General features: G+C 42.7%; 1 protein-coding gene across 3 annotated transcripts in view; it reads right to left on the reverse strand.

The window, feature by feature from the left end:
• LRSAM1 (leucine rich repeat and sterile alpha motif containing 1) overlaps positions 1–27,502 on the reverse strand; it is a 542,506-nt gene that overhangs the window by 85,901 nt on the left and 429,103 nt on the right. For 2 of the 3 annotated variants that reach the window (XM_033960298.1, XM_033960297.1), the window contains one exon: positions 8,636–8,731. The exons of the other annotated variant lie outside the window; for it this stretch is intronic. In XM_033960298.1, the coding sequence (XP_033816189.1) occupies positions 8,636–8,731 (96 nt within the window). The remainder of the gene's footprint in view (positions 1–8,635; positions 8,732–27,502) is intronic. 3 annotated transcript variants of the gene reach the window in all.

The following is a 27,502-nucleotide window of genomic DNA, read 5'->3' on the forward strand; positions in this document are numbered from 1 at the left end:
CTATATCTAAAACATAAACCGTAGGTAATTTTCTTCTCTTACTCATTCTCTTTCCTCTCTCTTCTTTTTTCAACTAGCTACACACCGGGCACACTCCCACACATCACACACACCGAGACACTAAAGAAAGGAGAAAAAGAAATGAAGGCAGCAGGCACCCAGCGGAGCTTCCCAGTATACTGCACGGAGTGCCATATGTACGACTACCTCCCCTCCGGAAGGCAGGCATACATATGTGCTCGGTGTCAGAAGCTGGAAAGCCTGAAGGAGGTCGGGAGACTGCAGGTCAAGGTCCAGGAGCTTAAGGGACTCCGCGCTTCAGAGGAACCATGCTGGGCAACTGAGGACTCCACCAGAGAGAGCCACATTGTGGAGCAGGTTAGGAAGCTCGAGAGATTCATCGAGGAGGCCTGCAGGAATGTGGAGGCACAGGACCACCAGCAATACAGACAGGAACCAACCGATGAAAGGCAGAATCCACCAGATGTCAGGGGACAGAAACCAACAGATGGAGGGAGGAATCCACCAGACAACTGAGGGAAAAGGACCTTGTGGAAGAACCAAGCAGGCAGAAAAAGCTGCGACCCACCAGAACCCTGAGGGAGAAGTAGTGGACCACACCAAAGATACAGACCTGAGACCGGAAAGGAAGCTGAAGAAGGCGAAATCTGCAGTCGTAGTGGGAGATTCCATCCTGAGAGAAGTGGACAGTCACATAGCAGGAGGGAGAGAGGACCGGCTGGTGACATGTCTCCCCGGGGCAAGAACGAAGGACATCACCGACAGAATCGAGAAGATCCTGGAAAGAGCTGAGACGGAGGAGACAGCAGTAATAATCCACGTTGGAACAAACAATGTCAGCAGAAGAAATTATAACATGACTACACTGACTGAGCAGCTCCAGATCCTGGAAAGGAAATTGAAGCTGAGGACACGGAGGATAGCTTTCTCAGAGATCCTGCCAGTACCGAGGGCGGATGTGAGGAGGCAGACCGAGTTCCAAGCAATAAACGCATGGCTGAGGAGATGGTGCGAAGAGGAAAGTTTCCACTTTGTTAGGAACTGGTCAACTTTTTGGGGAAAGAACAAACTCTACAAGAGGGACGGACTGCACCTGAGCACGACAGGAACAAGAATGCTGGCAAATAACGTCAAGAGCGCAATAGACAAGGCTTTAAACACAGGAGAGGGGGAAAGCCGATAGTCGATCTGGAGACGACACTTCGGGCAGAAGTATCCAATGAAGATACTGAACGGGAAAAATGCAAAGTAGGCCTTAAAGACAAGCGGGAAAAATGCAGAGAAGGACTCAAAGACGAACTACAGGGGTCTAAGGAACAAGTGAAAATAGAGAGAAAAAAGAAGGAAAAACAGCAGGAACTAGAGGGACATGCAGGAATGTGGGAACCGGCTGAGGACGAAGAAAACGCACCACGGGAAGGAGATGCACAAAAAGAAACCCAGGGGCTGGCAGACCAGGGGAAGGACGACAAGAGAATCAAACCAGGGAAAGTAAAAAAACAAGACTTAAATTGCTTGTACACCTATGCAAAGAGTCTAAGGACCAAAATGGGAGAGCTAGAAGTCATGGCCAACAAAGAGGACCTAGACATAATTGGAATCACAGAAACATGGTAGTCTGAGGACAACAAATGGGACGTAGTACTGCCAGGGTATAAACTCTATAGGAGAGACAGGACGTACAAGAAGGGTAGAGGAATAGCGCTATACATAAAAGACTCCATTCAGTCGACCAGGATGGATACGGCGACAAGGGCGGAAGGGTTGGAATCACTATGGGTTAAGTTACCAGAAAGAAAGGGAGCTGACACAAAATTAGGACTATACTATCGCCCACCTGGACAGCCAGAAGCAAGTGACAATGACCTAGAAGCAGAATTGAGGCAGGAATGCAAAAGCGGAAGTGTGATGGTGATGGGGGATTTCAACCACCCTGGGATAGATAGGAGTATTGGGCACTCCGATAGCACGAGGGAAACCAAGTTCCTAGAGGCTGTGAGGGATTGCTTCATAGAGCAGCTGGTCAAGGAACCAACTCGAGGAGATGCCACTCTCGACCTAATCCTCAATGGACTAGGGGGACCCGCAAAGGAGGTGGTAGTAGTAGGGCCACTGGGAAACAGCGATCACAACATAATCCAGTACAAATTAGAAGCAGGAACATCAAAAGTGAAGAGAACTACAGCGACAGTGCTCAACTTTAGAAAATGAAAATACGATGCTATGAGGAAAATGGTGGAAAAGAAACTCAGAAACAGCTCACGGAAGATGGAGACCTTAGAGAAAGCCTGGTCCCTACTCAAGGACATGGTGCAACAAGCACAAAACCTGTACGTCCCCAGATTTAGGAAAGGGTGCAAACAGAGTCACACAAAAAACCCAGTGTGGATGACAAAGGAAGTGAAGAAGGCAATAGGCGACAAGAAAACATCGTTCAGAAAATGGAAAAAGGAAAAAACTGAGGAAAACCAGAAGGAACACAAAAAACACCAGAAAGAATGTCACTGAGTGGTTAGGAAAGCAAAAAGAGAATACGAAGAGAAGTTGGCTGTGGAAGCGAGAAACTTCAAATCGTTCTTCAGGTACGTGAATGGGACGCAACCGGCGAGGGAGGAAGTGGGACCATTGGATGATGGAAACAGAAAGGGAGTGGTAAAGGAGGAAAGAGAGGTAGCGGACAGGTTAAACAAGTTCTTCTCGTCGGTCTTCACGAGCGAAGGCACATCCAATGTACCAGAACCCGAGGAGATCATAAGTGGGGATCAAGATGAAAAGCTGAAGCGAATAGAGGTAAGCCATGAGGACGTCTGACAGATAGATAGATTGAGAAGCGACAAATCACCAGGCCCGGACCGAATCCACCCAAGGGTACTAAAAGAACTGAGAAAAGAAATAGCGGAAACACTCCAGCAAATATGTAACCTATCCTTGAAAACTGGGGAGATCCCGGAGGACTGAAAAATAGCAAATGTCACGCTATCTTTAAGAAGGGATCGAGAGGTGACCCGGGAAACTACAGGCCCGTGAGCTTGACTTCGGTTCCAGGTAAGATGATGGAAGCACTGATTAAGGACAGCATCTACGAGCACATAGAAAAAAATGGGCAGCTGAGGGCGAGCCAGCATGGCTTCTGCAAGGGAAGGTCATGCCTCACGAACTTACTACACTTCTTTGAGGGAATAAACAGCCAGATGGACAAAGGGGAACCCATAGACATAATTTACCTCGACTTCCAGAAAGCCTTCGACAAGGTACCCCACGAACGGCTGCTTAAGAAGCTGTGGAACCACAGGGTGGAGGGGGATGTTCACCAATGGATTAAACACTGGTTGGCGGGCAGAAAACAGAGGGTTGGAGTGAAGGGCAAATACTCAGACTGGCAATGGATTATGAGCGGAGTTCCGCAGGGGTCGGTGTTGGGACCGCTCCTGTTCAATATATTTATAAACGATCTGGAGACAGGGATGAAATGTGAGGTTATCAAATTTGCAGATGACACCAAACTCTGCAGCAGGGTTAGAACCACGGAAGATTGTGAAGACCTGCAAAGGGACCTAACGAAACTGGAAGAGTGGGCAAAAAAGTGGCAGATGCGTTTTAATGTGGACAAATGCAAGGTCATGCATGTTGGGAAAAAGAACCCGATGTTCAGCTATACAGTGGGGGGATCATTGCTAGGGGTAAGTAACCTTGAAAGAGACCTGGGTGTGCTGGTGGATACAATAATGAAAGTATTGGTGCAATGTGCGACAGCCTTAAAGAAAGCGAACAGAATGCTGGGTATCATCAAGAAGGGCATCGTGACCAGGACAAAGGAAGTCATCATGCCACTATATCGTGCAATGGTGCGCCCGCATCTGAAGTACTGTGTCCAGTATTGGTCGCCGTACCTCAAGAAGGACATGGCAATACTTGAGGGGGTCCAGAGAAGAGCGACAAAAATGATAAGAGGTATGGAAAACTTTTCATATGCCGACAGGCTAGAAAAGCTGGGGCTGTTCTCCCTGGAAAAGCGGAGACTTAGAGGAGACATGATAGAAACTTTTAAGATCCTCAAAGGCATAGATAAGGTAGACAGGGACAGATTCTTCAGGCTGTGGGAAACAACAAGTATTAGGGGGCACTCGAAGAAACTGAGAGGGGACAGGTTTAGAACCAATGCCAGGAAGTTCTTCACCCAGAGAGTGATGGACATATGGAACACGCTCCCGGAGGTTGTGATTGGGCAGAACACACTGCAGGGATTCAAAGGTTTGGATAAATTCCTGAAGGATGCGGGGATTGAGGGGTACAGATAGAAGTAGTGATAAGTCATAAGGTGAGTCAGGGACTACTTGACAGGTCATGGACCTGATGGGCTGCCGCGGGTGCGGACTGCTGGGTGCGATGGACCTCTGGTCTGACCCAGCAGAGGCAACTTCTTATGTTCTTATGTCTCCTGATGCATGAGGCATGGACGAAGACGTTTTCGAGTCTTGTCTCTATGAAGTGTCAGTGCACGTGGTGTCGATACTGATGCCAGTGCCAATTCAGGATTTGTGTCGGACCCCAAACCTCCCACCATGCTGAATGTTGATGCCGAACTGAAAGTTGAATGATCTCTTTTACAAAGAGTTCACAACGGATGTTCCAGTATACAACCTGATTAGACAAGATAGAGAGGGTAAGTTAGGTGGTGGGGTAGCACTTTACATCAAAGAGAACATTAAGACAACCAGGATCACAGATGTCAAGTATACTGGGGAATCCATCTGGGTAAACTTGGCCAGAGGTGGAGAAAAATGCCTGTACCTTGATGTGGTACACCGACCTCCGAGACAATTAATTGTCATCCTAGAGGTACATGCTGATATATAAGGCCAGGTTTTACTTGGTCTAATTTACCAGCGTCTACTTCAGATGCTTAGTGACATATAAGTCTACCTTACCTATTCTCCACACTTAACCATGCCTACTTTTCAAGTAGGTATAATTAGGCGATTATCAATGTACCAGCATATTTTTTTTCAAATAATAAACAACAAAACCATTGAAATAAAATTAATTATTTGTATAGTGAAAAGTGCTCAGTGCCCGTTGCCTCCTGCAAACAAGACGCCTAGTTACTTCAAATATAGAGATAATGCTACTATATTTCAAATATTTATCTTTTACTAAGGGGTCATTTTACAAAGGCGCAGAATTAATTGAAGACATTGAGAATATCACCTTACGGGGGGAGGCTGTTCTATTAGGAGACTTCAACATGCCTGATGTGGACTGGAACACACTATCAGCGACAACTTGTGATAGCAGGAGGATATTAACGTCCATGAAGGGAGTAAGGCTCAAACAAATGGTACTAGAGCCCACTAGGGCCCAGGCCATCCTGGACCTGGTACTTACGAATGGGGAAAGCGTCTCGGACGTCTCGGTGGGAGAGACGCTAGCCACCAGTGACCATAACATGGTATGGTTTAACCTTAAGAAAGGCTTCCCTAGATCACAAACAAAAACAAGGGTACTCAATTTCAGGGGCACTGACTTCGCACGCATGGGAGATTTCGTCTACCAGACGTGCAGGTTCAAGAAGTAACTGATAATGTGGAAGCTATGTGGACAACCTTGAAATCGATCCTTCATGAGGCAACTATCCGCTACATAAAATCGGTAACCAAACAACAAAGAAAAAGGAAACCCCAATGGTTTCATACCTCGTCAAGGAGAAGAAAAGAGCATTTCTATCATACAAACGCATGGGGGGAAAAGAAGCAAACGTTGAATACAGGACAAAGTGTGCAGCGGTCAAAACAGCAGTCAGGGAGGCCAAACTTCTTATGGAAGAAACTCTAGCGAAGAACTCAGAAGAAACTCAAGAAAGGGGACAAATCCTTCTTCAGATACATTAGCGACAGGAAAAAGAACACAAACGGGATAGTATGCCTTAGAACGCCAGATGGGAATTATGTGGAAACTGACTCCGATAAAGCCAAACTACTGAATGATTACTTCTGTTCAGTCTTTACCTGCGAGGCACCAGGGCACGGGCCTCGGCTGGATGCAAAGCAAAGCATGGATGACCCATTTCAGAAGTTTGAGTTCACACCAGCTGATGTTTACAAAGAACTGTCAAGACTCAAGGTGAACAAAGCCATGGGACCGGACAATCTGCACCCAAGAGTGCTCAGAGAGCTATGCGATGTTTTGGCGGAACCGTTAGCCATGCTCTTCAATCTCTCCCTAAGTACGGGGAGAGTCCCCCTGGACTGGAAAACTGCCAATGTTGTTCCTCTGCACAAAAAGGGTTGCAGAACGGAGGCTGCGAATTACAGACCAATAAGTCTCACATCAATAGTGTGTAAACTCATGGAAACTCTACTTAAAGGGAAATTAGACACGATATTGGATGAGGGGAACCTGAGGGATCCCTGTCAACATGGATTCACTAGGGGCAGGTCATGCCAATCCAATCTTATCAGCTTCTTTGACTGGATGACAGGAAAGCTAGACTCGGGAGAGTCTCTGGACATAGTGTACTTGGATTTCAGTAAAGCGTTTGACAGTGTCCCACACCGTAGACTATTAAACAAGATGAAATCGATGGGGTTAGGTGAGAAACTAACGGCATGGGTCAATGATTGGCTGAGTGGAAGACTTCAGAGGGTGGTGGTCAATGGCACCCTCTCTAAGACATCGGAGGTGACTAGCGGAGTGCCGCAGGGCTCAGTCCTGGGACCATCCCTTTTTAACATATTCATAAGGGACTTGACCCGAGGGCTTCAGGGAAAAGTAGCGCTGTTTGCCGACGCCGCCAAACTGTGCAATATAGTAGGTGAAAGCGATCTCACGGATGGTATGGCGCAGGATCTGATCAAGTTGGAAAACTGGTCCGCGACATGGCAGCTGGGCTTCAATGCAAAGAAGTGTAAGGTGATGCATCTCGGCAGTAGAAATCCATGCAGAACATACACCTTGAATGGAGAAACACTAGCTACGACCTCAGAAGAACGGGACTTGGGAGTAATCATCAGTGCAGACATGAAGGCTGCCAAACAAGTAGAGAAGGCCTCATCCAAGGCAAGGCGGATGATGGGATGCATTAATAGAAGCTTCGTCAGTCGTAAACCTGAAGTCATAATGCCACTGTACAGAACCATGGTGAGACCTCATCTGGAGTACTGTGTGCAATTATGGAGGCCACATTACCATAAAGATGTACTTCGAGCTGAGTCGGTCCAGCGAATGGCCACTAGGATGGTCTCCGGACTCAAGGGTCTCTCATAGGAGGAAAGACTGGGCAAGTTGCAGCTCTACTCTCTAGAGGAGCGCAGGGAGAGGGGGTGACATGATTGAGACATTTAAGTACGTCACAGGTCGTGTCGAGGTGGAAAACGACATATTCTTTCCTAAGGGACCTTCAGTCACAAGGGGGCACCCGCTCAAACTCAGAGGAGGGAGATTTGGTGGTGACACCAGGAAGTATTTCTTTACAGAAAGGGTGGTGGATCACTGGAACAAACTACTGGTGCAGGTGATCAAGGCCACTAGCGTGCTCGACTTTAAGAATAAATGAGACATCCACGTGGGATCTCTACGTGGGTCGAGTAGCACTCTGACTTAATGGGGTGGGACAGTGGAGTGGGCAGACTTGATGGGCTATAGCCCTTTTCTGCCGTCATCTTTCTATGTTTCTATTCAGGACATAGATGCTGAACACACCAATTGTGGGGGTCAGAGTCTGAAATGGCCTAGTTACATTGAGTACATTTCTTGAAGCCACTTAGCCCCCCCCCCCCCCCCTTTTAACATAGAGGGAAAAATGGCCAACCTGAGCTTTTTGGCTCCACAGAAAATTAGCAATGATGGTCCGTTGAGCCAACATGTGCAGTATGGGCACTGCCTAAAGATTTAGAAACATGATGGCAGATAAAGGCCAAATGGCCCATCTAGTCTGCCCATCCCATTTAAAGTGCCCATTTAAAGTGACAGTGCAATTGGCAGTGTCTGTACTGGGTTCCATAGATGATGATACCCATATGTGAGAATATAATGTCTGCTTGTCCTTGGAAAATGCCACTTAAAGAATATAGTAAATTATGTATGCTCTTACTGCATTTAGGCACCTGCAGTTATAACAGATCTATGGCTGGTGTAACTACAGGTGCAAAAAAAGACACTGTTGCCAAGTTAACACTAGTTTTCTATAATGGAATCTAGAAGCCCAGAAGCTGTTATAGAATATGCTCTCACCATGCAGTACTGGGACGCCTAATTAGAGGTTTCACTTATAGAACTGCCTGCATGATGAGTGGAACTTCTTCACCCTGACTCCACCAGAGAACAGAAGATCTGAGTTGAGTATAGAAACCAAGGTCTTCCATATTGCAGTTCCTTGAGACAGTTTTACCCTACCATTTTACTTAGAATGTAGGCAGCATATTCAGCCTGCTGCCAAGTACAGGCAGTAATTCAAATTTCAAATATTTATGATCACCTGTTCTCACCATACTTTACTGTAAGTTAACTCAGGTTCAGGAGTTAGTAAGGAGAAATGGGTTTATAACTTAGGTTTATAACTTTCATCCTCTCAACATACAGCCTAATGTTGTGGGTACCACCAATATGATTAACATACCAACAGTTCTTGTAATTCCTTTTCCCTTTGTTGCTTTTCTTTGAGCAGGTGCTGCAAGAGGTAGCCAAGAGCTCTCCGTTGCTCTATGATCACTTCCTACAATACAGCCACAATAGAAGATTAACCTATGTTCTAAGATGCATACTGAAATTATGATTATTATTTATTGCCTGTGCCAATTAAAGATGTGGTTCATTCTGTCTAAATTATGCAATATTAATTATAAATCAGCAAAAGTGGTACAGCTAGAAATGTACCCCCCTCTCCCCGATTCTCTAACCTGCACCGAAGTGGGCAGCCACCTTAAAATTGGCTGCCGATCACATGTCAATCACGCAATGGTGCCTGTTAGAGAATTGTGCCAGGGCCTGCCATCAGCTGATCATGGCAGGGGAATCCCTGATCAGCTGAGCCAGCAGGACTCTCTGAAATATCAAAATGAAAGAACTTAGCTTTATCAGGTTCTCTCAGCTACTACTTTATAAAAAAGGAGAGAGTTCAAAACGTCACTGCCCTCTTACAGAGAAAGTGTGAAAATCGGTTATCGATGGATTTTTCCTTTGGGTTGTCTTTCATTAATGTCAAGACTTACCAAGTTAAAACTAATTTGGAAGCCTGAAATTGCTTAAGGAAAATGAGATTATGAAAAGATCTAGAACCTGTTTGTACACTACAACTGACTTCTTGTTCACCTGTTCCACACTGGCATCAGATCCCTGAGAAGAGCAAATGTCTAAAGCATTAATCATCATCACATACAGGAGACCTGGGAGCACAGAGTTGAGTGGTTAATCTGGATTATCACTGCAACTGTTATTAGTTTGTACAGCTGATTTACTGTATGATACTAGCCAGCAGTCTTTTAGGAAAGTTTTGCTAGCATTGAGAGAGTAGACCATTTTATTACCTGTTGATCTGCATGCTCCATTGTTGTGTTTATGTTAGCTTCCCTTATTGAATATCACTACCTTTTTTGTCATATCACAATGAGGGAAAATGTTCTCCTGTGCTCCAAGGTTTGTAATTGATTATCAGTAACATGTTTATCAGTAGGCATTCAGAGCTGTACCAAATAGCATAGTTTACTGTTCGGCTGAATACGAATAATGAAAAACATTCAGCCAAATACAACTAATAGGCATTCATCTTTAATAAAAGAATCAACCTGAAATCAGAGATCAAGTGTATTATTTCAGCAGGCGTTAGCAAAATTTAATATCTGAAGGCAAAATCTATAACAAATAACAAATAAAATATCCATGTAAAAGTAAATGTCATTTGGATTTAGGAAGCTATTCAAAATTTGGTAAGTTTCCTTTAAAAAAAAAAAGCTTCAAATTCTTATGGATACCAAGTCCAGGGAAATAGACTGTTACTCACAGAAATGCTAATTGACTACAAAAATTAATAAATTGCAGTGATTGTTGATTCAAATTCAATAAATATGTTGAAAAGTGCTCAGAGCTGCAACCTGGTGATTAGTAAACACTATACCACAGTTGCCATTGGGACCACCATAGCCACTTTATAGTCCCGACCATCACAGGGCAATTGGTGATGATACTACTACGAAATAAATCAATAACTCAAAAGCTCAAACTTATCTGTGTGAAACCAGACGGTCAGCTGAGGTCATTGGGCTGGCAGCAACTGTGGGTCAAACAAGTCCTTTTTTCAGAAAAAAAAGGTCCCAGAATAAGTGAAGAGCCTTTCACCTATTACTGTAGAAATGAGTGGCCTAGTGGTTAGAGCCGCTGCCTCAGCACCCTGAGGTTGCAAGTTCAATCCCAGCTTGGTACTTGTGATTGGGCAAGTCACTTAATCCCTCCATTTCCCCAGGTACCACAGCTAGATTGTGAGCCTACAGGGTCAGATAGGGAAAATACTTAAGAGTGCCTGAAACTATTCAATATATTGTGACCACTTTGGGAGAATCTCTTCATGAGAAGGCAGTAAATAAAAATAGCTACCACTGTGGGCACTCGCATGATTTGTTCTCTTTCTAAAGTCCTTGACACACCATACTTACATATATTAATCCATTCTCTTGTAAATTCCTATCTTGACTATTGTAATGCCCTCTATAAGTGTTTAACACAAAAAGAAATCAGATGTTTACTTACAAGATTCTTTTTCTAACATTCAAAACCTGATCTAGTAACTTACCAGAATTTATTAATATGTTTCTTATTCCCTCAGGTCTCTCCGCTTGGTCACTCAGAACCTTCTTGTTATTCCATCCCTGAGGCATATCAACACTATGCGTTCCAATATCTTTTCGGTTACCGCTCCCTCACTCTGGAATTCTTTACTAAGTTATTTAAGAGAAGAATCTACCTTAATCCATTTTAAGTCCAAACTAAAAATCTTCCTGTTTAATGACGCATTTGGAACATGAATGTTCTTTCTCAGGACAATTGGAAGCTCCAATACTTTTCTTCCCTTCCTCTTAGTTTTCCCTTTTATGTTCTTTTCCTCTTAAGATTGTAGTTCTCCCCTTCATTCCTTATGTTTATGTATGTCCAATATGTACTGCTCTACAATAAACTCCCTGTGCTGTCTATATCCATCAATTTTTAACTATAATGTATGTATTTTATTGTAATGTACACCACCTAGAAGCCTGATTAAGTGGTATAACAAATTTTAAATAAACTTGGGAAACTGGGAAACTTGAGTAGTGAGACTGCATGGGGCAGGAGGCACAGGAGGATTGCTTTTATACTGGCTCACCAATGGACCAGCAGGGCTTAAGGTAGGCCCGGGAAGAGGCCTGCAATGGGTCTGAGAGGGGAAAGACTTGAATATAAACTGAGACCCCCATTTTTGGGCCATTTGTTTTGGCTCAAAAATCTAGATTTATATTTGAGTATTTACAGTAAGTGTGTTCATGCTGTTGTCGTCACAGAATTGGATCTGGATCTTCAGTCTTTGGTAAGCAGGGTTATACATAAGGTGACCATACGTCCCGTTTTCAACGGGACCGTCCCATTATTGGACCGACCGTCCCATTGTCCTGACCCACCGCTTTGGGATGCCGAAATGTCCCGTTTTCAGGAACAGCGTCCCAAAGCTATGCATGGGGACAACGGACCTGCGATCGCTTCCCTTCCCTGCCGCGCTAAAGCCTACCTCCCTCCCTCCAGCGCCGATTCAACACTCCTCCCCGGTCCGCCACAGCCACTGCTTCTTGATGCCCAGAAGCCTTCTTCCCGAAGTCAATTCGGAGAGGAAGTTCCGGGTGACCCAGTGGGGGAGGGGGATTTGAATCGGCATGACAGGGAGGGAGGCAGGCTTTAGCGCGGCAGGGTGGGAGGGAGGTAGGCAGGCATGCTGGTAGGCTTAGGGGGAGGGGGTGGGACAAAGGTTGAAAGGCAGTGAGGGGGACATAGGAAGGAGGCACTGAGGACACTTAGAACATGGGAAGGAGGCACTAGGGTCACTAAGGACATAGGAAAGGGGCACTAAGGACATAGGAAGGAGGCACTAGGTGCACTAAGGACACATGAGGGGGAACTATGGACATGGGAAGGGGCACTAAGGACATAGGAAGGAAGCACTGAGGACACTTAGGACATGGGAAGGAGGCACTAGGGGCACTAAGGACATAGGAAGGAGGCACTGGGGGCACTAAGGACAAGGAAAGGGGCACTAAGGACATAGGAAGGAGGCACTAGGTGCACTAAGGACACAGGAGGGGCACTATGGACATGGGAAGGGGCACTAAGGACATAGGAAGGAGGCACTGAGGGCACTAAGGACATAGGAAGGAGGCATTGGGGGCACTAAGGACATAGAAAGGAGGCACTGGAGGCACTAAGGACATAGGAAGGAAGGAGGGAGGGAATAGAAAGAGACAATTGTTGGGCCTGAGTGCAGAAAGAAAGAAATGAAAGAAAGGATGCACAGTCAGAAGGAAACGTAACCAGAGACTCATGAAATCACCAGACAGCAAAGGTAGGAAAAATGATTTTATTTTCAATTTAATGATCAAAATGTGTCAGTTTTGAGAATTTATATCTGCTGTCTATATTTTGCACTATATTTGTCTATTTTTCTATAGTTACTGAGGTGACATTGCATATTTTAAAGTCATCTGCCTTGACATCTTTGAAAACCCCCTAAATATAAATGATAATTAACATTTTCTTTGCGTATAGTGTGCTTTGTGTTTTTTTTAAATTTTATGGTTACCATTATGAATTAATAAGATATGTGTACATGAAAAATGAATGGAAGAAATTGGGGGTGGGGCTATGGCAGGATTGGGGGCGGGAATGACAATTAATAGATGTCCCATTTTGTTGAAAAAATAAATGGTCACGTTAGTTATACAATGAATTTGTTGATTTCAGTTTCAATGTCTGAAGGGGTTGAATTTGTGCCATCATAGCACACTTGAGGACTGGAGCAGTCACTTGCAGCCTAGAATCCAAAATTCCTAGAAGAAACTTTTGTGTGTGTATGTGTGTGTGGGGGGGGGGGGAACTGGGAGGTTGAGCAACTTTGTCTTCAGTCAAATCCTGCTTGTCCTATTTATCTGACACATATGGTAATCTGGAAGAATATTCAACAGCAAGTTAATGAAAAGGCTAAAAAAAATTAAATTTGGCCTTTGCTCATTTCAGGTTATCAGTTACTGTCTTTAATTAAGTCATCTTCAAAGAGACATGAAAAGCGATCATTCACAGATTTCATTGTATCTAACAGCATTTTCTTTATTCCATCATCAAACAAGTACAAAAAGTATAGATGACGACTTGCTTTTTTTAAATCATGAAGCCCATTTAATAAGGTGACCCCTGATGTAGGCCTTAAAGCTATCCCATATTATCTCCATAGAAGTATCTTGAGAATTATTCAACATAAAATATTCTGAAATTATTTTATGTAGTTCTGCCATCACTTCCTCATTGTTTAGGAGGCTGCAAAATTGGAGAGGCGCCTGATCAGACCAATTCAGTGTCTATCTTTGCCTCCTATAGTTCTGACAAAATCTGTTTATCCAGGAATATATAATCTATTCTTGAATATTGTTTATTGTATATTAAAAGCTTCTACACTGCTACTAATACATGAGCTTATGAGCTTCTACAAAGGTGTTTCTATGCATGGTGTTACTATACATGAGGTATAATTTATGAGCTTCTATAATGATTTATAAGAACATAAGAATAGCCTTACTGGGTCAGACCAATGGTCCATCAAGCCCAGTAGCCCGTTCTCACGGTGGCCAATCCAAGTCACTAGTACCTGGCCAAAACCCAAGAACATAAGCAATGCCTCCGCTGGGTCAGACCTCAGGTCCATCGTGCCCAGCAGTCCGCTCACGCGGCGACCCAACAGGTCCAGGACCTGTGCAGTAATCCTCTATCTATACCCCTCTATCCCCTTTTCCATCAGGAAATTGTCCAATCCTTTCTTGAACCCCAGTACCGTACTCTGCCCTATTACGCTCTCTAGAAGCGCATTCCAGGTGTCCACCACACGTTGGGTAAAGAAGAACTTCCTAGCATTTGTTTTGAATCTGTCCCCTTTCAAATTTTCCGAATGCCCTCTTGTTCTTTTATTTTTTGAAAGTTTGAAGAATCCTTCTCTACTCTCTTTATGCCCTTCATGATCTTGTAAGTCTCTATCATATCCCCTCTAAGTCTCCTCTTCTCCAGGGAAAAGAGTCCCAGTTTCTCCAATCTCTCAGCGTATGAAAGGTTTTCCATCCCTTTTATTAGACTTGTCGCTCTCCTCTGAACCCTCTCAAGTAACACCATATCATTCTTAAGGTACAGCAACCAATACTGGACGCAGTACTCCAGATGTGGACGCACCATCGCCCGATACAACGGCAGGATAACTTCTTTCACTCTGGTAGTAATACCCTTCTTGATTATACCTAGCATTCTATTCGCTCTCTTAGCGGCCACTGCGCACTGTGCCGTCAGCTTCATTGTCATGTCCACCATTACCCCCAAGTCCCTTTCTTGGGTACTCTCATTTAATAACATCCCTCCCATCGTGTAGTTGTACCTCGGGTTTCTGCTTCCCACATGTAATACTTTACATTTCTCAACGTTGAACTTCATCTGCCATCTCGTCACCCATTCCCCTAGTTTGTTCAAGTCCCTTTGCAACTCTTTGCAGTCCTCTTTAGTCCGAGCTCCACTAAATAGTTTGGTGTCGTCTGCAAATTTTATTATCTCACACTTCGTCCCTGTTTCTAGATCATTTATGAATATATTAAATAGCAGTGGCCCGAGCACCGAGCCCTGCAGGACACCACTCGTGACCCTCCTCCAGTCCAAGTAGTGGCCCTTTACTCCTACCCTCTGTTTCCTGCCCGCCAACCAGTTACTGATCCACCTATGTAAGTCTCCTTCCACCCCATGGTTCTTCAGTTTCCGAAGTAGGCGTTCATGGGGTACCTTGTCAAAGGCTTTTTGGAAATCTAGATATATGATGTCTATGGAGTCTCCTCTGTCCATCCGTTTGTTAATTCCTTCAAAGAAGTGCAATAAGTTTGTTAGGCACGATCTTCCCTTGCAAAAACCATGTTAGCTGGTTATCAGAAGTTCGTTTCTTTCAAGATGTTCATCGACATTTTCTTTTATCAGTGCTTCCACGATTTTCCCTGGGTCACCTCTTGATCCCTTTTTAAAGATGGGCGTAACGTTGGCTATCTTCCACTCCTCCGGGATCACGCCTATTTTCAGGGATAGATTGTAAATTTGCTGCAGTAGTTCCACTATTTCCTCCTTTAGTTCCTTCAGAACCCTTGGATGGATTCCATCTGGACCCAGGGATTTGTCAGTTTTTAATTTTTCTATCTGCCTGCCTACGTCTTCAAGGCTCACTTCCATGGATGTTAATTTTTCTGCTTGATCTCCCTTGAAGATCTGCTCAGGTTCCAGTATGTTGGTTGGGTCTTCATTTGTAAATACAGATTAAAAGAACATGTTAAGTCTTTCTGCCACTACTTTCTCCTCCTTCATCACTCCCTTCCAGTCTCCTTCATCCAGCAGTCCCACCTCCTCCCTAGCCGGTTGCTTCCCTTTAACATATCTAAAGAACAGTTTGAAATTTCGTGCTTCCCTGGCTAGCCTCTCTTCATACTCTCTTTTAGCTTTTTGAACTACACGGTGACATTCTTTTTGATACTTCCTGTGCTCTTTCCAGTTTCCCTCAGTTTTGTCCTTTTTCCATTTCCTGAAAGAATTTTTCTTATTGCCTATCGCTTCTTTCACTATTTTAGTTATCCACGCCGGGTCTTTTGTTCGACTCTTTTTGCACCCCTTTCTGAATCTGGGGATATACAGATTTTACACCTTGCTCACCGTGTCCCTGAAAAAAGACCAGTAATGTTCTACCGTTTGCCATTTTCTGGAAGTGTTCCTAAGTTTCTTCCTTACCATTTCCCTCATTGCTTCGTAGTTTCCTTTCCTGAAGTTAAAAGTTGTCCCTATAGTTCTCTTTCCTTTCAGTATTCCAACTTCCACCTTGAACTTGATCATGTTATGATCACTATTTCCCAACAGTCCCACTACTTCCACTTCCTTTGCAGGTCCTCTTAACCCATTTAGGATTAGATCCAGAGTGGCATTTCCTTTCGTTGGTTCTCTAACAAGCTGCTCCATGAAGCAATCTTGTGTAGTCTCCAGGAATTCTGTCTCCCTAGTGCATCTTGAGCTTGGACTGGTTCATTTCATATTTCAAAGACTGTTCTTATACTGCAAAGATCGATACTCTCCCCTCTTCTAGTTAACATTTTTCTACATAGTAACATAGTAGATGATGGCAGATAAAGACCCGTATGGTCCATCTAGTCTGCCCAACCTGATTCAATCTAAAAATTTGTTAGGTTGTTGTTTTTTTTTCTTCTTAGCTATTTCTGGACATGAATCCAAAGCTCTGCCCATTACTGTTCTTAGGTTCCAACTACTGAAGTCTGTCAAAGCTCACTCCAGTCTATTTACACCCTCCCAGCCACTGAAGCCCTCCCCAGCCCATCTGTGTCTGTATATGGCCATATACAGACACAGAGCATGCAAGTCTGCCCAGTACTGGCCTTAGTTCTTCAATATTTACTATTATTTTCTAATTCTAGATCCTCTGAGTTCATCCCACGCTTTTTTGAGCTTCGTCACCGTTTTAATCTCCACCACCTTTCTCGGGAGCATACTCCAGGCATCCACCACCCTCTCCGTAAAGAAGAATTTCCTTACAATGCTCTTGAGTCTACCACCCCTCAACCTCAAATTATGTCCTCTGGTTTTACCATTTTCTTTTCTCTGGAAAAAATTATGTTCTACGTTAATACCTTTCAAGTATTTGAATGTCTGAATCATATCTCCCCCGTCCCTCCTTTCCTCTAAAATATACATATTCAGGGCTTCAAATCTCTCCTCGTACGCCTTTTGTCACAAACCTCCTTCATTTTCGTCACCCTCCTCTGGACTGCTTCAAACCTATTTGTGTCCTTCGCCAGATACGGTCTCCAAAACTGAACACAATACTCCAAGTGGGGCCTCACCAATGACCTGTACAGGGGCTTCAACACCTTCGTTCTTCTACTGGTTACGCCTCTCTTTATACATCCCAGCATCCTTCTGGTAGCGGCCACCGCCTTGTCACACTATTTTTTTGCCTTTAGATCTTCGGACACCATGAGGTCCCTCTCCCCCTCTGTGCATATCAGCCTCTCCCCTCCCAGCATATATGGTTCCTTCTGATTGTTAATCTTCAAATGCATTACTCTGCATTACTTTGCATTGAATTTTAGTTGCCAGTTATTAGACCATTCCTCTAACTTTTGTATATCCTTTTTCATGTTTTCCACTCCTTCCTCGGTGTCTACTCTGTTACAAATCTTGGTATCATCAGCAAAAAGGCAAACCTTTCCTTCTAACCCTTCAGCAATGTCACTCACAAACATATTGAACAGGATCGTCCCCAGCACTGAACCCTGAGGGATTCTACTACTCACTTTTCCTTCCTCCAAGCGACTTCCATTAACCACCACCCTTTGTCTGTCAACCAGTTTCTAATCCAGTTCTCCACTTTGGTTCCTAACTTCAGCCCTTCAAGTTTATTCAAGAGCCTCACTAATTACATTCTAGCCCCACTAATTACATCAGTATTAGTGCTAAGTCCCTCTGTCTTCCTCTGTATTAAGTCCTTCCCCTCTTCATTGGAGTTCCTTTCTACATCAATTCCTGTAAACCATGTCGAGCTCTACTTTTGTGGAGATGATGTGGTATACAAACTTAAGGTTTAGTTTAGTTTAGTTTAGTATTCACGTATGCGGATGACTCACCCGATTAACCTTGAAAGTTCAAATGACACTCGTTTAATTAATCAAAAGCTAGAGAAAATCAGCAAATCAGCTAGAGAAAATGGCTTAATGCTAACATGTTATCACTCAACATTAACAAATCAAAAATCATGGTTTTCCATATTAAAGAAGGTCTTATTTTCTCCTCCCCTATCGAACTTAGATCTATACTGATTCAATCTGTTCAGACAATCAAGTTATTAGGGGGTTATCCTCAACGGGAAATTAACTTTTCACGATCAGATAAGCTCCATGGTTCGAAAATGTTTCTTCCAGCTTTGAATGATCCGTTCCATTGCCAAACTGCTCGATCCTCCCACATTAAACATACTCGTCCATTCTCTAGTCATCTTGTGTCTGGACTACAATAATGCCTTCTACAAAGGAATCACACAAAAAAGGAATCAAGCGTTTACAAACTCAGCTATAAAAGTTATCACTCCTCTTCTGTATAATGCACACTGACTACTCATCGAGCACTGAATTACATATAAAATAATGCTGTTGACATATAAAACCATAGTTGCAGGTCAGCCAGAATTTATCAACAAACTCCTGATTCTTCATTCTACTCAGCGTTCGCTCCAATCCTCTAATCAAAATTTGCTCTCCTTTCCATCACTATGGCATATTAATACCATGAGAACTAATATATTCTCCATTACTGCTCCCTCACTTTGGAATTCGGCCCCAAGTCACATAAGAGAGGCTATGTCTCTAGATATCTTTAAATCTAATCTAAAAACATTTCTTTTTAAAGACGCTTTTGAAACTTGACTATTCTTTTAAGAACGTGCTAAGACATCATTAGGCATGGCTTTTATGTTGCCCCTCCTTGTTCCCCTTTCCTTTTGTTTGTTCCTTAATTGTTCTTTACTATCCAAATATTGTAGTTCTTTCCTCTTTTCCTCTCGTTCCAATTAGTCTATGTCTTTATAGTCTGTCTAGAAACACAGAAACATAGACGGCAGATAAGGGCCACGGCCCATCCAGTCTGCCCACACCGATGACCCTCCCCTACCTTTCTCTGTGAAGAGATCCCATGTGACGATCCCATTTTGTCTTAAAATCAGGCACGCTGCTGGCCTCAATTACCTGTAGTGGAAGACTATTCCAGCGATCAACCACCCATTCGGTGAAGAAGTATTTCCTGGTGCCACCATGCAATTTCCCGCCCCTGATTTTCCACGGATGCCCTCTTGTTGCCGTGGGACCTTTGAAAAAGAAGATATCCTCTTCCACCTCGATACGGCCCATGAGATATTTGTATGTGTCGATCATGTCTCCCCTCTCTCTGCGTTCCTCGAGTGAGTATAGCTGCAATTTATCCAGACGTTCCTCATATGGGAGATCCCTGAGTCCTGAGACCATCCGGGTGGCTATTCGCTGGACCGACTCAAGTCTCAGCATATCTTTGCAGTAATGTGGCCTCCAGAATTGTACACAGTATTCCAGATGGGGTCTCACCATGGATCTATACAATGGCATTATGACTTCGGGCTTACGGCTGACGAAACTCCTACGTATACAACCTATGATTTGTCTAGCCTTAGATGAAGCTTTCTCCACTTGATTGGTAGTCTTCATATCTTCACTGATGATCACCCCTAAGACTCATTCTGCTACAGTCCTCGCTAGGATCTCACCATTAAGGGTGTAAGTCTTGCATGGATTATGTCTGCCAAGGTGCATGACTTTGCATTTTTTGGCATTGAAGCTTAGTTCCCAGGTCCTTGACCAATGCTCCAGTAGGAGGTCATGCATCATACTGTCGGGCAGAGTTTTGGTCAGGCACTGTGTTCTTGTCTGTCGTGCTCTTGCCTACTATATTGCAAAGTTTGGCGTCATCGGTGAATAACGTTATTTTACCTCGAAGCCCCTCAGCCAAGTCCCTTATGAAGATGTTGAACAGGATCGGGCCCAAGACCGAACCCTGCGGCACTCCACTGATCACCTCCGCCGTTTCGGAGAGGGGTGCCGTTCACCACCACCCTCTGAAGTCTACCCCCAAGCCAGTCCCCAAGCCATGCAGTCAATGTGTCACCCAATCCTATAGAACTCATCTTGCTCAACAACCTGCGGTGTGTTACGCTATCGAATGTTTTGCTGAAGTCCAAGTATACGATGTCCAGGGACTCCCCAACATCCAGCTTCCTCGTCACTCAGTCAAAGAAGCTGATCAGGTTGGATTGGCAGGACCTCCCCTTTGTAAATCCATGTTGACGGGGATCTCGTAGATTCTCCTCATTCAGGATCGTATCCATTTGGCGTTTGATTAGAGTTTCCATTAGTTTGCTCACTATTGATGTCAGACTCACCGGTCTGTAGTTCGCAGCCTCCGTCCTGCATCCTTTTTTTTGGAGTGGAATGACATTAGCCGTTTTCCAGTCCAACGGGACTCTACCTGTACTAAGGGAGAGATTGAAAAGCGTGGATAGCGATTCTGCCAAGACGTCACTTAACTCCCTGAGTACCCTGGGGTGTAAGTTGACTGGTCCCATCGCTTTGTTGACCTTGAGTTTAGACAGCTCACAGTAGACATTGCTGGGTGTAAACTCGAAATTATGAAACGGGTGTACCAAGCTATCCCTTGTCTGCAGCTGAGGGCTGGATCCTGGCGCCTCGCAGGTGAAGACTGAGCAGAAATATTCATTTAAAAGTTTAGCTTTTTTGGAGTCTTTACGACTGTGGAGTCAGTTTTTGCCCGTTTTTAAAAATTCATTAATTGCTGTAAGCTTGCTATTTTAATTATGTAAAACCGCTTTGAATTTGGATAAGGCAGGATATCAAATTTTAATAAACCTTGAAACCTTTCTTGATAATTCCTAACATTCTATTTGCTTTCTTAGTTGCTGCTGCACATTGAGCTGAGGGTTTCAACGTATCCTCAACATTGACACTAGATCCTTTTCCTGGGCAGTGACTCCTAACATAGAATCCACGTAGCTAAAGTTCAGGTTCCTCTTTCACACATTTGATGGAACATAAGAACATAAGCAGTGCCTCTGCTGGGTCAGACCAGAGGTCCATCATGCCCAGCAGTCCGCTCACGCAGCAGCCCATCAGGTCCAGGACCTGTATAGTGATCCTCTATCTATACCCTTCTATCACCTTTTCCTTCAGGAAGTTATCTAATCCCTTCTTGAACCCCAATACCATACTCTGTCCTATTATACCCTCCAGAAGCGCATTCCAGATGTCCACCACCATTTGGGTGAAGAAAAACTTTTTAGCATTGGCTCTGAATCTGTCCCCTCTCAATTTTTCCAAATGCCCTCTCGTTCTTGTAGTTTTCGAGAGTTTGAATTATTCTCGCCTGGCTGAGTTCTTGCTCACTATGCCTACTTCTGACATAGTCCCCTGGAGGCCTACCTTTTCTTCTCTCTCTTTCTCTCCTCCTTCTAATTGTCATGATTGTATAGGCTTAAACATATCCTATTTGCATTATGTCTACCTCTAATGCCTTAGCCACGCTCAATTATGTATCCTGGAATGTAAACGGTTTGCGACACCCAATCAAACGGAAAAAAATTTTCACTCATCTTAAAAAATTTAAACCTTCAATTGTTTTTTTTACAAGAGATCCATATTTCCAATACTTCCCACTTTTTGAACCCCAAAGATGGACTAAACTACATTGCTGAATCTCCAGCAACTGGCAGAAAACATGGTGTTGTAATCTTATCTCATAAAAATGTCTCTCTCCAACTCCTAGAATCTAAACATGATTTAGAGGGTAGATGGTTAATAGTTAAAGCACAAATTTATTCCCAAGAAGTACTTCTTGTTAACGTATACGCTCCAAACATTGACTCTCCTGAGTTCTTTACACAACTTTTTCAGTCTGTTTCAGACTTTGACCCTCTTCCTATTATTATTGCTGGTGACTTTAACCTACCTCTGGATATATGGTTAGATAGACACTCTCCTTCCTCTATCACCCCAACTAAAGTTGCCTCTGCTCTACATTCCCTTATTAAACATTATAATCTTACCGAACCATGGAGACTACAACACCCAGACGACAGGGCTATACATACTTCTCCGCGCCTCATTGTAGTTATTCGAGAATTGATTACTTTCTTATCTCTTCCTCACTGATCCCATGTCTAACTGCCTCTAAGATTAATACTATAGTTGTCTCAGATCATGCCCCGATATCTATCACACTGCAATGGTCCTCCATTAATACGGCCAAATCTCCTATTTGGAAGTTGTCTAATTCCCTGCTAATGGATGATGCTATTAAACAAAGATTAACTAAATTTATAGAGGAATTCTTTTTATTCAACATGACTGAATCAATGGATGCACTAACTATATGGGAGGCTTTTAAAGTCTCTCTTAGAGGTGAGTTAATTTCTATTCAAGCATATGAAACAAAACAACAAAAGCAGGAACTTCTTAACATTGAATCTCAAATTATAATTCAAGAACGACTCTTCTTTGCTTCTAATGATAAAACTCTTCTATCCGAAATATACAAATTGAAATATGCATACAATAAGTTAGTTAGCCTTGCTGCACAGCAAGATATCTTTTTTACTTCTACCAAATATTACGTAGAAATGAATAAAAGCAGTAAAATGCTGGCTAATTACCTTAAGAGAAAAAGAGTTAAAGTACAGATCCCGACAATAAAAACCTCTACTGGACAACTTCTTTCTTCTCATTTTTCTATTTCGGCGGCTTTTCATTCTTTCTACTCTCAACTCTATTCCTCAGATACCCCTGATCAATCGGATATTATTAATCAATTTTTTACTTCTTTGAACTCTACTAAACTTACCGTATCGGATTGTGAATCTCTACAAAGATCATTTGACATTTCTGAAATAGTGCTATCTATAAAACATCTCTCTTCTGGGAAATCACCTGGCCTAGATGGGCTTACGGTAGAGTTCTACAAAACCTTCCAACAAAAACTATCCCCTATACTCACGTCTCTATTTAATTCTCTTAATCCCCAGAGGATCTCTAACAGTCACTTTTTAGATGCTGTTATCACAGTTATCCCTAAACCCAACAAAGACCCCCAGCAAATCCCCAATTATAGACCTATATCGCTTTTAAATGTTGACTACAAAATCTTTGCTACAATCCTCTCTTCTAGGCTGCAACATCATATTAGTAAAATTATTTCCCCACATCAGTTTGGTTTTATGCCAGGCAGACTCATTACTGATAATTCTTGCCTGTTTTTTCATTTAAATTCCATCGCTAACTCTTCTCATGAACCTTGTATAGCTCTTTCTTTAGATGCTGAAAAAGCATTTGATAGAGTAGAGTGGTCTCACTTATTTCAAACAATGCAATGGTTTGGTTTTCCTCCTAAATTCTTAGAATATGTTAAAATCCTTTATTCTAATCCTAGAGCCTCTGTTATTACAAATAACATACTGTCGCCTTTTTTTACCCTACAGCGAGGTACTTGTCAAGGATGTCCCCTCTCTCCATATCTTTTCAATTTGGCCCTCGAACCCCTTCTTTTAGCCATTAACTCTCATAAAGATATCTCCGGTATCCTGCTTAATAAAACAGAATATAAACTTTCAGCATATGCTGATGATGTCTTATTATATCTCACCCAACCAGACAAATCCCTACCTGCTCTCTTTAATCTAATTCAGGTCTTCTCTTCATTTTCTGGTTACAAAATCAATAAGCAGAAGACGGAAGTACTACCTCTTAACAAGTATTCACGTCCTGAATTGATCCAATCATTTGACCTTCTTTGGTCTCCGTCACATATAAAATATTTGGGAATTAACTCTATACATCCCTTCCTGCTACTATTAAACATAATAGTGATAATCTCATAGTTATTCTTAAATCATTAATACAATCTTGGCATCCCCTTCACCTTTCCTGGTGGGGTAGGATAGAGACAATCAAGATGGTAGTAGCACCTAAAGTTAACTTCGTACTCAGCATGATCCCCCACATATTCTCGCCTCACTTTTACAAACTGATTGATAAACACATAAATACCTTTATATGGAATAACAAACCGCCTAAAATAGCTCTTAAAAAACTTAAAGCTCCAAAGACCAAAGCAGGGGTTTTTCTTCCAGATTTTCTAACTTATCATAAGGCATTTATAGTACAACAGACCACCTCGAATGCTTGCGTCCCCCTATGGCTCCAACTTGAACTTGCTCTCTACCCGGCATATCTGACATTGGCCCCGCTATTAACTTCTGATGCTTTACTTTCATCTGTAAACCCCATCATATCCCAATCTGTTACCTGTCTCCTTGAATTCGATGAGCTGTTAGAAATACCCGTCAGAACTTCAGCATATATCTCCATTTGGTATAACTCGTCTTTTCTAATAAATAAAAAAACAATAATTTGGCCTCAATGGTCCAGACTTGGGATTCAATACTTGATAGACATCTGTACCCCCTCTCTACAACTTTTGACCTTCTCGGAGCTGCAAGCCAAATTCGCCCTTCCGGCCTCATCGTTCTATCAATGGCTTCAACTCACCTCCATAATAAAAAAATCTAAAGTCTTACAGCTGAAAATCTTAAGAACCCCTAGTATACTTACGCTGTTTCCCAAACTCCTAGTAATAGGCCATGTGGCTTCACATCTCTATAAAATACTTCTGAACTCCCGAACTGACGTTCATATCCCCGTACAAAACTCTTGGGAATTAGATTTAAATTGCCATCTACAAGATAAACAATGGGAAGTTTTTTGGTCTAAAACTATCCGAACTATTCCATCTGCCAACTCTATGCAATCCATGTTCTTTCTACATCACAAAGCCACTTGGATGCCTCAAAAACTACACGTCTCAGGTCTTCTGCCTACTAACAAATGCTGGAACTGTAAATTGCATCCAGGTACTTTACTGCATATGCTTGTGGAATGCCCCTGCTTACAAAACTTCTGGACGGATGTCTGGTCAATTATTCAAAAAAATTTTAATTTTACTTTCAATTTTTCTCCTATAGTGGTCATATTGAAATCTGAGACTCCTTTGCTCGACTTAACTGCACCACATTATGCCTTATTTAACACGCTTCTCATTGTCGCTCTACGACTCATATTATCTAACTGGAAATCGTTTGATTCCTTAAACATGCACTTTTGGTACCAATCTGTCCTACTGCAACACAAGCGTGAAATGCTGATCTCTGCTGCTATTCCCCTGAACGCTAAAGTCCATATTAAATGGGCTAAGTTCACCGAATACCTGAATTCTCTCTAATGCCTTACCGCTCATAAGTTAATGCCTAACGTCTTTTATATCTTATATCTCTCTTTCCAACTTCTTCTTCTCTCTCTTTTTCTGGCCTCTGGGGGACTCTCTCTTCTCTTTCTCACCCCTTGTTGCTTTCTTACTTACCTTTCGCCCTCCGTCATCACCTTTCTTTTTCTTTCTTTTCCCTCTTCTCTCCTGACTTTTTTTCTTCTTTTTTTTTTTCTTTCCTTGAATATCTTCCCGCTACTTATCACAACATCATAGAATATTTTTACCTCTGATTATATGTATCTAACGATTTTCTGTTGTGCTTGAATAATTGTTTTTACTCATTTATTGTTCCACGATTATGGTATTGATATTGATGGTTTGTTTCTCTCCTTTTTTTGTATTTTGATAAAATTTTCAATAAATTTTCAAGAGAAAAAAAAAAATGAAGAATCTGTCCCTCTCCACTTTCTCTATGCCCTTCATGATCTTGTAGGTCTCTATCATGTCCCCTCTAAGTCTCCACTTCTCTAGGGAAAAGAGCCCCAGTTTCATCAATCTTTCAGCATATGAAAGGTTTTCCATACCTTTTATCAATCTTGTCGCTCTTTTCTGAACCCTCTCGAGTGTCACCATATCCTTCTTAAGGTACGGCGATCAATATTGGACGCAGTACTACAGATGCAGGCGCACCATTGCCCAATACAACTGTAGGATAACTTCTTTCGTTCTGGTTGTAATACCTTTCTTGATAATGCCTAGCATTCTATTCACTTTCTTAAAGGCCGCTGCGCGCTGTGCCAACGGCTTCATTGTCTTGTCCACTATTACCCCAAGTCCTTTTCTTGGGTGCTTTCACCCATTACCAGCCCTCCCATCATAAAGCTGTACTTCGGGTTTCTGTTTCCTACATACAAGACTTTACATTTTTCTACATTAAACTTGAAAAATATAGGTCCTCTATTTTTTATATTTGGACCAAAATTATGGAATGTGTTGTCAATTGAATTGCTGGAAATACAGATTGTTGGACATTTCAAAAAGAGTTAAAGATATTCCTTTTTTGACGGGTATACAGAGTGGACTGAGTGGTGAAAGTGTCAATTTGAACGGGAAAATATTTGTTTCTTGTGTTTGTATTCATCATTGCTGATTGTTATATTATTGTGAGTGCAGTTTGTACTCCACTTAGAATATAGAGATAATACAGAAAGCAAAGTTACTCACCTGTAGCAGATGTTCTCTGAGGACAGCAGGCATATATTCTCATATCTGGGTGTCATCATCCAAGGAACCCAGCAAGGGTAGTCAAAAATCTTTGAGACTACCCATACGGCGGCTCGTGCTGGTGCTTTCTTGCCTGAAGTGAGCTCACGAGACCTGCAGTTCAATAAGATAGCTAAGAAGCTAAGTAGGGAAGGTGGGAGGGTTGTGAGAATATATGCCACAGGTGAATAACTTTGCTTTCTCCGAGGACAAGCAGGCATGATATTTTCAGATCTGGGATTCCCAAGCTGCCAGGATCATGTCTCTAAGAAGAGGGTTATTGTTAACTACCATGAGCCTTACAAAACAAAGGGTTGGAGGGAAGTTGGCATTTAAGAAAAGAATACATTTTACTGAACTGCTTGTCTGGAATGGTTCACCAAACATTAATGGGAACTGAAGGTATGGACTGCGAACCAAGTGGCTGCCTTACAGATGTCCTTGATGGGTGTGGAACGAAGATGGGCTACTAAAGTCACCCTAGCTCATACTTTATGAGCAGTGACATGGCCTTAAAGCGTCATTCGAGCCCGGGCTTGCAAAGGAGATACTGTCTGCTAGCCATGTGGAAACAGTTCTCTTGGTGATAGGAGTTCCAAGTCTGTTAGGGTTGAATGAAACAAAGAATTGAGTGGTAGTTCTGTGAGGCTTGGTGAGCTCTTAGTAGCCCAGTGCTCATTTACAGTCCAGTGTGTGAAGAGCTACCTCACTAAGGTTAAAATGTGGTCTTGGTAGAACTATGGACTGGATGAGATTAAATTCAGAGATGGCTTTCAGAAGGAACTTCGGATGTGTGTGAAGAACCATTCTGTCATTGTAGAATATTGTATAGGGTGTATCAGTTACAAGCTCTTGAAGTTTACTGACTCAGTGTGCAGACATAAGATGTTTGAGTGAACAAGCTGAGATAGTTTTAAAAGGATACAAAAACGTCAGGATAAGAATGTTCTCAGTAATGGCTCCAAAGTAGTGGAACTCCCTTCCAAAGGAAATGAAACTGAAAAAAGACACTGGAAATTCAAGAAAGGGATAAAGACCTCCCTTTTCATACTTTAATAATGCAATAGATAGG

This window comes from Geotrypetes seraphini, chromosome 10, assembly GCF_902459505.1.
Source record: "Geotrypetes seraphini chromosome 10, aGeoSer1.1, whole genome shotgun sequence".
NCBI classification, from domain to species: Eukaryota; Metazoa; Chordata; class Amphibia; order Gymnophiona; family Dermophiidae; genus Geotrypetes; species Geotrypetes seraphini.